The sequence below is a fragment of the Myxocyprinus asiaticus genome, chromosome 30 (assembly GCF_019703515.2).
Source record: "Myxocyprinus asiaticus isolate MX2 ecotype Aquarium Trade chromosome 30, UBuf_Myxa_2, whole genome shotgun sequence".
Classification (NCBI taxonomy): Eukaryota; Metazoa; Chordata; class Actinopteri; order Cypriniformes; family Catostomidae; genus Myxocyprinus; species Myxocyprinus asiaticus.
Genome location: NC_059373.1, coordinates 42,987,405 through 43,001,486, shown reverse-complemented (window position 1 = coordinate 43,001,486; position 14,082 = coordinate 42,987,405). Strand labels below are relative to the sequence as shown.

The window sequence follows — 14,082 nt, the reverse complement described above, 5'->3', positions numbered from 1 at the left end:
AAAATTAACTGTATTGGTATTTTTATTATTAATTCACATTTTTAAATGGTTGATATATCTTATATTTAATTCTTAAGAGTTTACACACATTGAAAATGGACTAGGGGTTTTGGGTTTTTTGGGACAGTGTAAAAAATAACAGTAGAAAATAACATGGGCAATTTCCATGTTTGTTGGTAACATACGACATGTCTTAGCTATTCTACCCAGACAAACACATACATTTATGTGCATTGGACTAGGAATGTTTTTTGTTTGTTTGTTTGTTTGTTTGTTTGTTTGTTTGTTTTTTGTACAAAAAACTTATATTGCTGCACTATATTTTTTCATTACAGTAATCTACTGTATGTTGCTATATTTGTTGTTGGGAGAACTGGAGCGAACTGAAAAAAGAAAAGTTGAAGGTGCAAGCACAATAAGAAGTGGTCCTGGAGCTATTTCCATTGTGGCCTTGCTGTGAACTAGTCATCTAATGTCAGGTTGCTCCATGAGGACTATCCCTGTAATAGATATAATGTCATGCACATTGTATAAAAACAATGCCTGAATTATTCTTAATATACTTACATTCTACATATAAATATGAATGTGAACATGGTATTTAACATACAGGTATATTTAATTACATAACAGATGGAAACTGAAAAGAACCAATGTATTACAAGAGTAATACCAGTGTTAAATGCATTGAACACTGTAGTAAACATATATGGGTCATTGTAACATATTCATAGGATGGGCAAGGAGGAGGCGGGAACCGGCTGAGCAATCAACGTAAACTTTTTAATGATACGTAGGAACTTAAACATAACATAAAACACACAGGCAGCGTGGCCGTGTGCGTCTCTCTCTCTCTCTCTCTCTCGAACTGGTGTCCCCGGCTCAAATGTATTCTTCTTCCGGCTGATTGGGCTGATTCAGAGCTGGGTGTCCATCGTTACAGCCCGGCCACACCCTCCTCCTCGTCACATTCCCCCAACACCCGATTCAGGCTGGGGAAACTACCAGCCTGACTTACTCCCCCCTCCCTTCCTGGAGGGGAGGTGTTGCCCTTTCGGCCATCCTTCTGCCAGCCGGTCTTCCCTGCCTCCTGGGAATCTGAGTAGGATGAGGCAAGGGTGAGGGGAGAGGGAAAGAGCAAGTGGGAGAGACAGAGAGAGAGGAGAGAGAAAAAAACTGGCTCGCCGGTCCCCGGACACGCTGTCGACTGGTCCTCAGCCAGCTGTGCAGCGATCCTCCGCGACGCCGGGCGATGGCACTGGACCTCACCTCCTGGCAGACGGCAGCGGGCTCCTCTGCCTCCTGGCAGACATCAGCGGCTCGTCCGCCTCCTGGAGGACATCAGAGGCTCCTCCACTTCCTGGCGGACAGCAGCAGCTCCTTTGTCTCCTGGCAGATGGCAGTGGGCTCCTCCATCTTCTGGCGAACCGCTCCAGTACTACTGGACCATACCTCCTCAGTGTCGCGACCTTTCATCAGCGGCAAGGGCTCTCTGACAGCACATCCCTCCTCCCTCTCGGGTTTCAGCACCAATGTAACATATTCATAGGATGGGCAAGGAGGAGGTGGGAACCAGCTGAGCAGTCAACGTAAACTTTTTAAAGACACAAAGGAAAATAAACATAACATAAAACACACAGACAGCGTGGCCGCGTGCGTCTCTCTCTTTCTTTCAAACTGGCATCTCCGGCGTCCATTGTTACGGCACAGACACGCCCTACTCCTCGTCACAGTCATAAAGTATAGGACCCACATATGCATTCAAGGGGAAGTGATGGTAAAATGGTTAAATGGGTAAGATAAAGTTACACACTCATCTAATATCATGCTCCAACCACGTGACCTCACAGTTTGGGTGCTTCTGCACTGCAGTTAGTTGTTTAGTCCCATCAGGTGGGCAATGGTGGGACAGGTGAGTCACATTTGCAGGGGGCTCGCCAACACACAGGCTAGCAAGAGTATATGTGTGCATGGTGACTACAAAGGCATGCTAGTGTCAATAGGCCTGCCAAGGGTAAGTCATTTGATAAATGTAAGTAGGTCATTAATAGAGATCTATATACAGGCTATTGAAAGTCTACTGAATGTTTGTTGAAACACTGTTTGATAGTTATAGCAAGCCAGTTGATAAGTCACTTATAGTCAGTTAAATATCTATTTGGGACCATCAAAATAAAGTGTTACCCTGCCAAGTGGCCCGCCTAAATTGAAGTGGTAGAATGGAAAGAGTGGTATTCTCATTTTATGAATTATATTTAAACAAAACATCAATGCATTATGACTGCATAATAATATTTAGTGGGGTAAAGTTTAATTTAAATTAAATATTTATTAAATAGTCACTTATGGTTCACAAGAGATCGTCTGAAAAATCCACACACTGTGCTAAAACATCATTGGTGTCCAAGTGTTCAATGCAACTGCCTTGCATGTTCTGTCTTAAACACTTATTTAAAAAAAACATTTACACATTCTAAAGATTGTAAATCGTATGCATAACTTACACTTTAATTGAATTAATTAATTAATTAATACTTGGACACCTCCAACATTTTAGTGCTGTAGGTGAAAATTTTTAGATGGTCCCTTACAAGCGTTAGTTAATGAAAGCCCATCTGAGCATTTTTAGGCATAATTCTCCAGCTACAACTAGCATTGACCGTTTAAGTTCAAAGTTTTATGCCTGCATGATGTAGTCATATATTCTTTAACCTAACTGTGCTATGATATTGTTGTAAAATTGTCGGCTCTAGATAGCGAAGGTAGGAGAAATCAAATGTCAAACAAATAACGAGCCAACAACTTCTGGAGATAAGGTAGAAGTTCAGCATTAGTTTTGCATCTTTGGACCTGCCAGCTCCAGTTTCAGTTCTACTTAATGTTAATTATACATGCTTGTGTAAATGTAAATGTAATTTCCCATGTTATTATCACAAAACCCGATCTTTATCTGATTTTCTGCCTTACTGAATGCGCCTGAGCCCAACTCGTTAGAGATCGCTCTTATTTGGCAAGCATTCATTATAAAATATTTTTTGTATGTGTATCTGTAGGGTTTTAATTTCTGGAACAACATACTGTACACACTTATGTTATTTATAATGAGGTATTTTTTCCACTGTCTTTAATTTAATGTTTTGCACTGTACAATGCAGAAACAAGACAAATGTAGTGCAACAAGTTTGGCAAAACAAACAATAAAGTGAATCTGATGAAACAGCATTCTGGAACAGATGTAAAGAAACATGTATGAAGAAACAGCAGCTAGCTTTATACAGGGCCACACCGCACCTGCAATGGAAAATGTATTAGGAATACACAAAAATATAAAATTGGAACCCTTATAAACCACTCCACTGAAGCCCAAATAAATGCCTTACCTTCAGTGTGAAAGGCTCTCATACACTAAGCTCACCACATCAATGCACTTCAACCTAATAATATAGATTAATATTGGTGCTGTTGGGCACAGGCGAGAGAATAAAAAGAAAACACGCAACTAACCGGGGAGAAAGAACAAAGCTGCAGTGTTGATCCTGCTGCTTCTCTTGCAAAGGAAATGCAAGAGGAAAGGTTTACAGGGAAGATAACAAACACAACGTCCTCTTTATGAACACCATCAATCAAATACTTAACACATGGCGCACAAATCACCAGGGAGACATGTGCTCAATAACGGATAATTGAGCTTAATATTAACAACCAAATTCTCTTTTAGACTTTATGAAGAAATTAAAATATTAACCCGTAAACAACTGTACAGTATATGTTCAATTATTACACTTATGGGGGGGGATTTTTCCCCTTTTTCTCCCAATTTGGAATGCCCAATTCCCAATGCGCTCTAAGTCCTCGTGGTCACATAGTGGCCTCAGTCCGGGTGGCGGAGGATGAATCTCAGTTGCCTCCGCGTCTGAGACGGTCAACCTGCACGTCTTATCACGTGGCTTGTTGAGCGCGTTGCCACGAAGACATTGCGCGTGTGGAGGCTTCACGCCATCCACCGCGGCAACCATGCTCAACCACGCTCAATTCACCATGCGGCCCACCGAGAACAAACCACATTATAGCGACCACGAGAAGGTTACCCCATGTGACTCTACCCTCCCTAGCAACTGGGCCAATTTGGTTGCTTAGGAGACCTGGCTGGAGTCACTCAGCATGCCCTGGGATTCGAACTAGCGAACTCCAGGGGTGGTAGCCAGCGTATTTTACCACTGAGCTACCCAGGCCCCCACAGTACATATATTTGTTTTATTTTAACTCCTTTATTAGAATAACAGATCAAGTAAATTTACAGGAAAATAACACAAGCAAAAGCCAGTTTCAAACAGAAAGCCAGGGGTTTCATTGTTTTAAAAAAGTGCATTATAATAATGAATAGCCTTTATAAAACCAAGATTTGTTTTTTTTTTTTTTTATAGAACCAGAGTGTGTTTAGAGGTGCAGCTGGTTTAATTTACAACAAACCTGTCAATTTATGACTTATGGTCCGGTTCCGGCCCACTTGGCAGCGAAGTGCCATCAGTTGAACCCTATGGAAATGCTCCTTTTGAAGTGTCTTTCAAAGCAGTGATTTATGAGTCCTTCAGTTTGGAATGACCCTTCAACATGGCGGCCACTATCGTTCCCCCTTCGATGTGCCCTTTGGAGGCGGATTTATCCCGTTTGGAAAGCAGGGACTGGCAGACATACTAATAATTAAAAACAAAAACACATTAAAGCCATCTTATTTGTCACATATAACTACGATGCATGCAACTTTGAGATAGTTATCCTTTAAAATGAATTAGTGAATTTAAAAATGTGCTTAAAAATTCTTTAAATAATCTTAAAGGAAATGGTGACCATTTACAAGACATGTACATGCTGATTATAGCCTTGATTAAATTCTAACCTAAAGTCTTGATGTAGCCTATCATTCATTTTCCCCAAGAATTGTACTGCATTAGTCATTCTAAAGAACAGCATGGCAACATGGCTTAAAATTTGTGGGTAAAACTAGAATGTAAGGGTGTATTGACTAATTGAAACATTTGTCATGATCGTGTTTGTTTATATATTTTTTAATTAAAATTGTAAAATTTTACTCAAATTTGGTGAATCTAGGGTCATTGTATGCTTTTTTTACATTTTCAACTTCTTTTAGTGTGTAATGTTGCTGTTTGAGCATAAAACATTTCTGTAAAGTTACAAAGCACAAAGTCCACTCCAAAACAAGTTATTGTCTATATTAGTTTAGCACTGTTTCTGAACTCCCTAAAAGGAATACATTGTAGTCCTGAGTTTTTTTCCGGGATCCATCTACGTCACAGGATCCATCTGCATCACAAATTTAAATAATTCCCGCCCAAGGCATGTTCAAAAAAATAAAGGGGGCGAGGCCTGGTTGAGTTGCTGTAGTAAAAAAAAAGCAGGCCGAGCCGAGCTGTACCATGCACTGGAAAAGCGCCAGTATGTTGTCGACATGTCGAAGAGACGCTGTTTTTTCAACCCGGTTCCAAACCCCCTTATTTTGGCCTTCCTAAGGATAAAGAACATAGAGAACAGTGGTTAAAATTTATTTTTTTAACACTGTTCCTGAACATTATAACCCTAAATTTGTAAAAATGTATGCTGCACATTTTACAGAGGACAGCTTCCATAACTTCGGGTAATACAATGCCGGCTTCTCTCAAAAGCTTGCCTTGAAAGACGAAGCAGTTCCTACTTTGTCGGGACAATGTTGCGTTTCTGGATCACAACCTGTAAGTGTTTTATTATTTGTTAATGTTTCTCTTATTGACAGTTCTAATTCAAAGTATTGTGTTGTAGACTAAGTGCAAATCTGTTTGGCTCTGCCAGCTAAATTGTGTTGATACATTTTTTAGCTGCGGTCCCACTTTTTTCACTTTTATAAGTTTCTGTTCAATGCTCGTAGTTCTGGCGACAAAGATTCGGCTACACCCGTTCTATGAAAAGATAATTAAATGTGCGTTACATTCTGTAGCGCCGTGGGGCCTCGAGAACACCCTCTGACTCGCGCGCGTTAGACTCCTTGGCCCGTGAGCCACCTTCACCCTGCGGCGCACTTCCGCGGAAGAAATGCGCCTGGCGTATCGTCCTCTGTGAAAGCTATTTTGCGTAATACAAGGATATTGTGTGGATGTGTGAACCTTTGTTTCACTTATCTGCTGATTTAATAAGCAAATTCATCATTATTATTTTACATGTTGAATGTGTAATTTGCCATAAGCTGTGATGTAATTCTTTAATTTCACTATTTCTTTTAGAGTACATCTCAGCAGGGTCCTAGTTCACAAGAGTTTCCCACTTCAACCAGATTTGATGAAATTCAATGTCAAACGGACCCTGTAGAAACCGTAACAGTGGCCACACAGACTGAGAGGCCAAAGATGAGATCCGTTGGCACACAAATGTCTCAGGGTAAACAGAAGGATGTGCACATAAGGAGCAAAGGTATTAAATACAGACAGTAAATTTTTTCATGTATTGTTATTTCATATACAGTACCATTACATATTCTGTAGTACTGACTGATGATAAGATTATGTGTATTTTAAATCTTTGACTATTCAGATGCATTTACATTGTGACTGCGCCTCAGATGTAATCAACTGCATGTGTGTCTGTAAAGGTGTGAACCAAATGGCCCATACAGTCAACACTGAGAAACTATTATGTGGGCTATAGAAAATACAGTGCACTTTAACAGTGTTACTTGTTTTTCTCCTTATATAATGTTTTAGGGTCTGAGTCATATAAATATTTGAGTAAAAATATAGTAATTGTATGTTTTTTTTTTTTTAAACTTATAGGCACCCCGGCAAGGGTTTCCTGTCACGATGTTGGCACTGAAACCACTCCCATGTTACCTGATGTACCACTGTCTTCTACACCAATAAGTGGCTCTGCTTTCAGGCCATGCAAAAGACCTCGTCTGGTGTTTGAGGAGGAGAAGGAAGAAGGAGACACTGATTCAGAATTACATGTTGAACCCCATGACTCTACGTACAACCCGGACACGACTGTTGTTACAGAGGAATAAGAATTGTCGTAAATTTTAAATACATGTAGGCAACAGATTAAAAATAATTTTCAGTACAAATAAGAAATTGACTTGAAAGCAATTGCCAAAGATATTATTGTTTTTGTCTTCTTTTAGGTTACATCCCCGGTCCAACTATGGTGTTTCAAAATACATCGTTTTTGAAAGCTGCCTCCGAGAGCTCTTTGAGACTTGTCCACTTTGCAAGTCCAAGTGTACTGTCCAGAGTAGGCTAATGGGTACTTTTGTGGCATTCACTCAACTTTGTGAAAAATGTGAGTACCACAGACAGTGGCAGAACCAGCCCAGTGTAGGAAGTACCCCCGTTGGAAATCTGGAATTGTCTGCAGCTGTATATTTTACTGGTGGATCCTTTTTTCAACTGCAAAAGTTATTTTTTATTTATATTATAATCAAATTTAAATTAAATTAATTGTTCTCTTGATCTTCTGGACTTTGCACTACATTGTAATGGATCGTCATCCGCAGATTCAGAAGTTTCTGAGGGAACGCAACATCACTCAGTTCTACGATGTGTGGCACTTTGCGAAAGGTGAATATTCATCCTTGTATTTTTCGTAACATACCAATTAGATTACTAATTAGATTAAACTTATTCGGTTCAGTTATGGTTTTAAAAGACTGTCATGAATGAATGTCTGTATTACTGATATATTATTTTTTCTTTATATCAGGTTTGTCTAAGAAACTCGAAAAACTTTCACAAAGGAAGGACTGTGAGGTGTTGAAAAAGTGGTTGCGCAGCATCAAAAATCATGTGTACAGGAGTGCAACATCATCAACATCTGGCCCAGAGAAGGTGGCAAAGTGGACTTCATTAATCAATCACATTCAAAATGTGCACATCCACGAAAACCCCCTCTTCCCTAAGTGTGATCATCCAGATAGAGTTTCCAGGGATCCAAAGAAATGGTTCCAACCAGGTATGCATATGAATATAGTAATGAAATTGTGGTTAAAGTGTTAAAAATGACATGTAATGTAAAATGTAATTTCTTTGTCACTCAAGGGTCAGTGGCACTTTACAAAGTCGAGAAGGTCTTAAACAACAAGAGAGTTCTCAAGGATGTTGAGAAACTCAGTCACCACTACCAAACATTATCGCTGGAGGCCTTCCACAGCTTGATCCTGCTTTTTGCACCAAAGAATGTTATTTACCCTTTTATGGGAATGTTGTGCAGGTTAAAAACACTTTAAAACACTTAAAAAAAAATTGGTAATACCTTAAAATAAATATATTCTTTACCATGTACTAAGTTTGAAGTATTTCATGGATTGTTCATTGATTGCAGTTTATACCTTGCAGTCCATGCACTACAACAAAAATGCTGACCGCAAGCAAGCAACAACATCTGGCGGACAAGCTATGTACAAGGTCCTTTTCCCCAAGTCGAAGAAGGCTTTAGTTGACGGGTGGTCGAAAGCCATCAATCTGTCCAGCTGGTTCAGGAAACTGCTGGTGGATCCGGCTAACATCACAGGATGGGATGACAACCCTGACATTCCGACCTAAATAACCCCAGCACCAGCTGACAAAGCTGCGATAGGCGAGATAATGGTTCCGCCTGTAATGAGAGGATTGGACACCATTACTGTGTTGTAGATAAAAAATGTTTATTAAATGTGAATATGTGCATAAGGGTATATAAGAAATTTTAAGCAAAAAAGTAATGGCATGTGTCTTCAAATTTTATTATTTTAGTTAGTGTTTGAATGAAAATTTATTCTTGCTGCTATCATTTTACACAGCATTAGGTCATAACATGTCAGGAAAACTTACTCTTCTTCAGTTCTGCGCCTCAGAGGTCCATAGTCAGCTCGGTAAATGTTATGGATGTTTTGCAAGGTGTAAGGATTCAAACAGTTTGCTTCAAAGCCTGGATGGTGTACCATACATGTTGAAGGGTCTGGAACCTGCTTCATTCGTTTTACAACCTAAAATGTAATATAAGACTGACTATTTATAGTGCAGTAAACTCACATTCATCTTTTATGATAAAGTAATATTCAACTGTATGAAAATTGGTCCTCATGCTTAATTTATGTAGTTATTTATTACACTACCTTTTGTATTTCCTTGCAGCAGATGTTTTCGATTTCACTGGGCATTCTAGCATATATATATATATATATATATATATAAACTTAAGTTTGTTTATGGACAGTTGTTACAGTTATATGAATATACATTTCAGTTTACTTACAAGAAAAAAATTGTATAATGACATACAAATGCGTACAGTTGAATACAATTATGTATTCTGCAGAATTAACAATTACAATAAGTATTCAACTGTATAACTGCAGCTGTATAGCAGTTTTACTGCAGTTTTTGTAATACTGATGTACTTCAGTAGTACTACATTGAATGTATTATTGTTGCACTTATCCTATATACAGAAACTGCAGTTACTTTTGAATAATTTATAACGTCGCATCTGAGATGTATAATAGAATTACAAAATAAAAACATACCATTGTGAAACGTCCTGTTCAAGTCTTGCTTATAAATGTGGTTCTGTTCGATTCGCTTGTTCTTCTACATTCTCATTATCTGACTCGGGCTCGAATTGATAAGGCAAAATTGACGCCATTGTTAATGTTTACACCTGGGAAGCTGAATCTCGCGGTTATGGTAAGGGGCGTAACATATCAGACACACCCTCGAAGTGGTCGACCAATCACAACACACTGGTCCATCCGACCAATCAGAGCACATTGCTCTTTTCGGAAGGAGGGGCTTCATAGAAACCAGAACTAAACAGAAGCATTTCAGACAGACTGGGAAGAGAGGTAATGCAGATATGTATAATATGTGAAAAATATTGTGTTTAAAAAAAAAACACACACACACACAAAAAAAATCATAAATACCTATTGTAGTAGACCCACCCCAAAAAATAAACACTTTATGAAAGGGCATACGATGAACCCTTTAAAAAATTGCATGTCCGCAAATATTAAAACAGCAAATGATGTTTTATATGTGTACAGGGGACATTTAAGGTATAAAACAGTTGCCCCCCTACAAACACACCCAGCCCCACCCTGGGCCCCCCAGTCAAAAGTGTCTTGAACTGCCCCTGATTCTCAACTCTGTTGGGGTTAGACAAAATTAGACAGGTCCAACCCATCTCCAAAATCATACGCTAGATCTAATTTTGTCATATGGAATTGATGTTGATAATAATGACATTCTGCCGCAGAGCGATGATTTCTCAGATCATTACCTTGTCTCTTGTATGCTGCACTTAGCAAAGGTCACTCAATCTATGCAACGTTATCGTTCAGGTAGAACTATTCTTTTGACCACTAAAGATATCTTCACTAATAATCTTCCAGATTTGTCTCAAATACTCAGTATGCAAAAAAGTTGTTGTTGTCACAGAAAATATGGATAGTCTTCTCTAGCACTTTAGATAGTGTCACCCCCCTTCAATTAAAGAAAGTTAAAGAGAAAAATCCCACACCATGGAAAAATGATCACACTCATGCTCTCAAGAGAGCAGCTCAGAAAATGGAGCGTAAATGGAAGAATACAAAATTAGAGCTATTTCACGTTGCATGGAAGGATAGTGTCTCTAACTACAGACAGGCTCTAAAAACTGCCAGGTCTGCATATTTGAGCAAACTCATAGAAAATAACCACAACAATTATATTCAGTACTGTGGCTAAATTGGTAAGGAATAAAACTTCGATTGAACCAGATATTCCATCACAGCATAGTAGTAATGACTTTATGAATTTCATTACTGATAAAATGTAAATAATCTGAAAAAAATTTGGAATTATGCATCCGTCTGCCACAGCACCCCAGAAGACTTCAATTATTCCCTACGAGCAACTTCAATCCTTCGCTGTTATTGGTCAGGAAGAGCTTACAAAAATGATCAAAACATCAAAATCAGCAACATGTATATTATATCCAATACCGACTAAACTCCTAAAAGAGGTGTTTCATGTAATCTCAGAACCTCTTCTTAATATTATCCTCCTCATTATCCTTAGGGCATGTCCCAAGAAACTTTAAACTGGCAGTTACAGTATCAAACCACTTATCAAGAAACCACAGCTTGATCCTGGAGAATTGGCTATTATAGACTGATTTCAAATCTCCCATTTATGTCAAAAATACTAGAAAAGGTAATGTCCTCCCAACTATGTTCATTTTTACAGAGAAATTGTATATATGAAGAATTTCAGTCAGGATTTAGGCCCCATTATAGTACAGAGACTGCACTTACCAGAGTTACAAACGACTTGCTCTAATCATCTGATCGCGGCTGCATTTCTCTTCTAGTGCTCTTAGATCTTAGTGCTGCCTTCAACACCATAAATCATGACATTCTCTTGGATAGGCTTGAAAATGATGTTGGCATTTGTGGACAGGCATTCGCTTGGGTTAGGTCCTATCTCTATCACTTTGTCTGTGTAAATAAGGAAATGTCAGATCAAATTAAAGTTAAGTATGGAGTGCCACAGGGATCAGTTTTAGGGCCTCTGCTTTTCTCCCTATATACAGTATGCTTCCCCTGGGAGACATTATCAGGAACCATGGAGTTAATTTTCACTGTTATGCAGATGATACCCAACTTTATATTTCTCCAAAACCCAACAAAATTTCACAATTTTCCAAATTAACAGAATGTATAAATTATATCAAAAAGTGGATGGCTAGAAATTTCCTTCTACTCAAATCCGATAAAACAGAAGTACTAATTATTAGAACAAAAACCTAAAAAAATAAGACGCTAAAATATAATCTGACTCTTGATGGATGTACTGTAATGTTAACTTCTACAGCAAAAAATTTAGTTGTTATATCTGTGTAATGATGCTGGCAGGTGCTGGCAATGATGAAGACAATGATGATGAAGTGAAGAACCCAAGTGCAATTTTATTAACAAATGTGAAATCCAAAAAACCCTAACTGAATTAAGGGATAAATTAGGTGTATGTCTAGCTGAATAGATAAGTCTTTAGTCTAGACTTAGACTGAGAGAGTGTGTCTGAGTTCCGAACACTGCTAGGAAGACTATTCCATAGTTTAAATATAAAAATGATCTCCCTCCTTTTGTGGATTTTGATATTCTCTGTATTGTTAACAGGCCGGAGTTTTGTGATCGTAGTGAGCGTGATGAATTATAGCATGATAGAAGATCACTTAAGTACTTCAGAGCTAAACAATTCAAAGCTTTGTAAGCTATTAACAGAATTTTAAAATTAATACGAAACTTAAAAGGTAGCCAATGTAATGCCGATAAAATGGTGCTGATATGATCATATTTCTTGGTTTTAGTTTGCACTCAAGCTGCCGCATTTTGAACCAACTAAAGTGTATTTATTAAACCTGCAAGACATCCACCTAGTAATACATTACAGTAATCTAGTCTTGAAGTCATGAATGCATGAATTCATTTTTCGGCATCAGAAACAGATAGCATGTGTCGTAATTTAGCAATATTTCTGAGGTGGAAGAATGCAATTCTACAAATACTGGAAATTTGTTTTTCAAAGGTTAGATTGCTATCAGATTGTAATGTTTAATGTGTGTGTTCATGTATTTCATGTCTTTTATTTTGAAATATCTAGTTCCTGTTTCATGTCATGTGTTTCCCTAGTCATGTGATTCCTGTTTCCCTCCATGTTCTTGTGTCTTGTTTTCATTGGGTTATTGTCTTGTTATCTTGTTATCAGCTCTGTCTGTTTATTGGTTATCTTTTTCATGTGTTCTCCCATGTCCATGTATTTAAACCCTCATTGTTTTCCATTGTCTGTTGTCAGGTATTGTGTGTTTGGTAACGTTGTCATTTTAGGTCAAATCATTGTTGATGTTCAAGTCAAGTCAAGTTTGTGTCTAGTCAAGTTTATGTCAAGTCAAGTTTATGTTTATGTTTCATGTTTATAGTTAGGGTTTTTTGGATTTCACATTTGTTAATAAAATTGCACTTGGTTTCTTCACTTCATCATCATCGTCTTCATCATTGCCAGCGCCTGCCAGCATCATTACAGAAATACCTGACTGAACAATGAACCCAGCAGTTCAACTCGTACGCCTATGTCAGGGGAATCGTCCCCTGGAGAATTATGTAGAGGACTTCTGCGATCTGGCCTGCCGGGTGGACTTTAATGAGGTCGCCCTCAAAGACATTTTCTGTTTTGGATTGAGTGAGCCAATCTGAACTTTGATGCCTGGCAGTCGCGGTTCCCTCAGCCTCGCTCAGTGTATCGACCTTGCTCTGCAGATCACTGGTTCTACGTTCACTGTGGAGGAGGCGGATGCCGAGCCGGAGTCCCACGTCATGGTCGACAAGCCAGCATCCCACGCCATGGTCGACGAGCCAGCTTCCCACGTCATGGTCGACGAGCCAGCGTCCCATGTCATGGTCAACGAGCCAGCGTCCCACGTCATGACCAACAAGCCAGCGTTCTACTACATGGCCGACGAGCCAGCGTTCCAAGACATGGCCGCCGAGCCAGAGTCCCACGTCATGGTCGACGAGCCAGAGTTCCTCGTCATGGTCGCTGAGCTAGCGCCATCTTTTGCCCTGGATCCTCAGCCTGCTCCATGCCATGTCACAGCAATGCCTCAGCCTGCTCCATGCCATGTCACAGCAATGCCTCAGCCTGCTCCATGCCATGTCACAGCAACGCCTCAGCCTGCTCCATGCCACGTCACAGCCAAGCCTCAGCCTGCTCCATGCCACGTCACAGCCACGCCTGAGCCTGCTCCATGCCATGTCACAGCAATGCCTCAGCCTGCTCCATGCCATGTCACAGCAATGCCTCAGCCTGCTCCATGCCATGTCACAGCAACGCCTCAGCCTGCTCCATGCCATGTCACAGCAATGCCTCAGCCTGCTTCATGCCACATCACAGCCAAGCCTGAGCCTGCTCCATGCCATGTCACAGCAATGCCTCAGCCTGCTCCATGCCATGTCACAGCAACGCCTCAGCCTGCTCCATGCCATGTCACAGCAATGCCTCAGCCTGCTTCATGCCACGTCACAGC

At 39.7% G+C, this 14,082-nt stretch overlaps 1 protein-coding gene across 4 annotated transcripts; it reads right to left on the bottom strand.

The window, feature by feature from the left end:
- Positions 1-717: 717 nt before the first annotated feature.
- Positions 718-9,692, bottom strand: LOC127420785 (P2X purinoceptor 7-like). Of its 4 annotated transcripts, XR_007893872.1 has the most exons (6): positions 9,545-9,692; positions 9,134-9,179; positions 8,850-9,004; positions 8,316-8,634; positions 3,381-5,524; positions 718-3,291 (listed from the first exon to the last, which is right to left on the bottom strand). XR_007893872.1 is itself a non-coding variant. In XM_051663327.1 (4 exons), the coding sequence occupies exons 2-4, from the start codon at positions 9,176-9,178 to the stop codon at positions 8,472-8,474; spliced, it is 363 nt and encodes a 120-aa protein (XP_051519287.1). In that variant the 5' UTR covers position 9,179; positions 9,545-9,692; the 3' UTR covers positions 8,031-8,471. The 4 variants fall into 4 exon arrangements, 1 of the variants encoding a protein (XP_051519287.1); XR_007893870.1 differs by having other exon boundaries at positions 718-5,524; XR_007893871.1 differs by lacking the exon at positions 9,134-9,179 and having other exon boundaries at positions 718-5,524; positions 9,545-9,685.
- Positions 9,693-14,082: the final 4,390 nt, after the last annotated feature.

Bases quoted from the DNA above. Each gene is read 5' to 3' on its own strand.
- LOC127420785 (XM_051663327.1), bottom strand. From the start codon at position 9,178: ATGCCCAGTGAAATCGAAAACATCTGCTGCAAGGAAATACAAAAG. The intron at 9,005-9,133 runs GTAGTGTAATAA...ATTACATTTTAG, and splicing joins GCTGCAAGGAAATACAAAAG to GTTGTAAAACGAATGAAGCA. The intron at 8,635-8,849 runs GTAAGTTTTCCT...CTCTCATTACAG, and splicing joins AGGCGCAGAACTGAAGAAGA to GCGGAACCATTATCTCGCCT.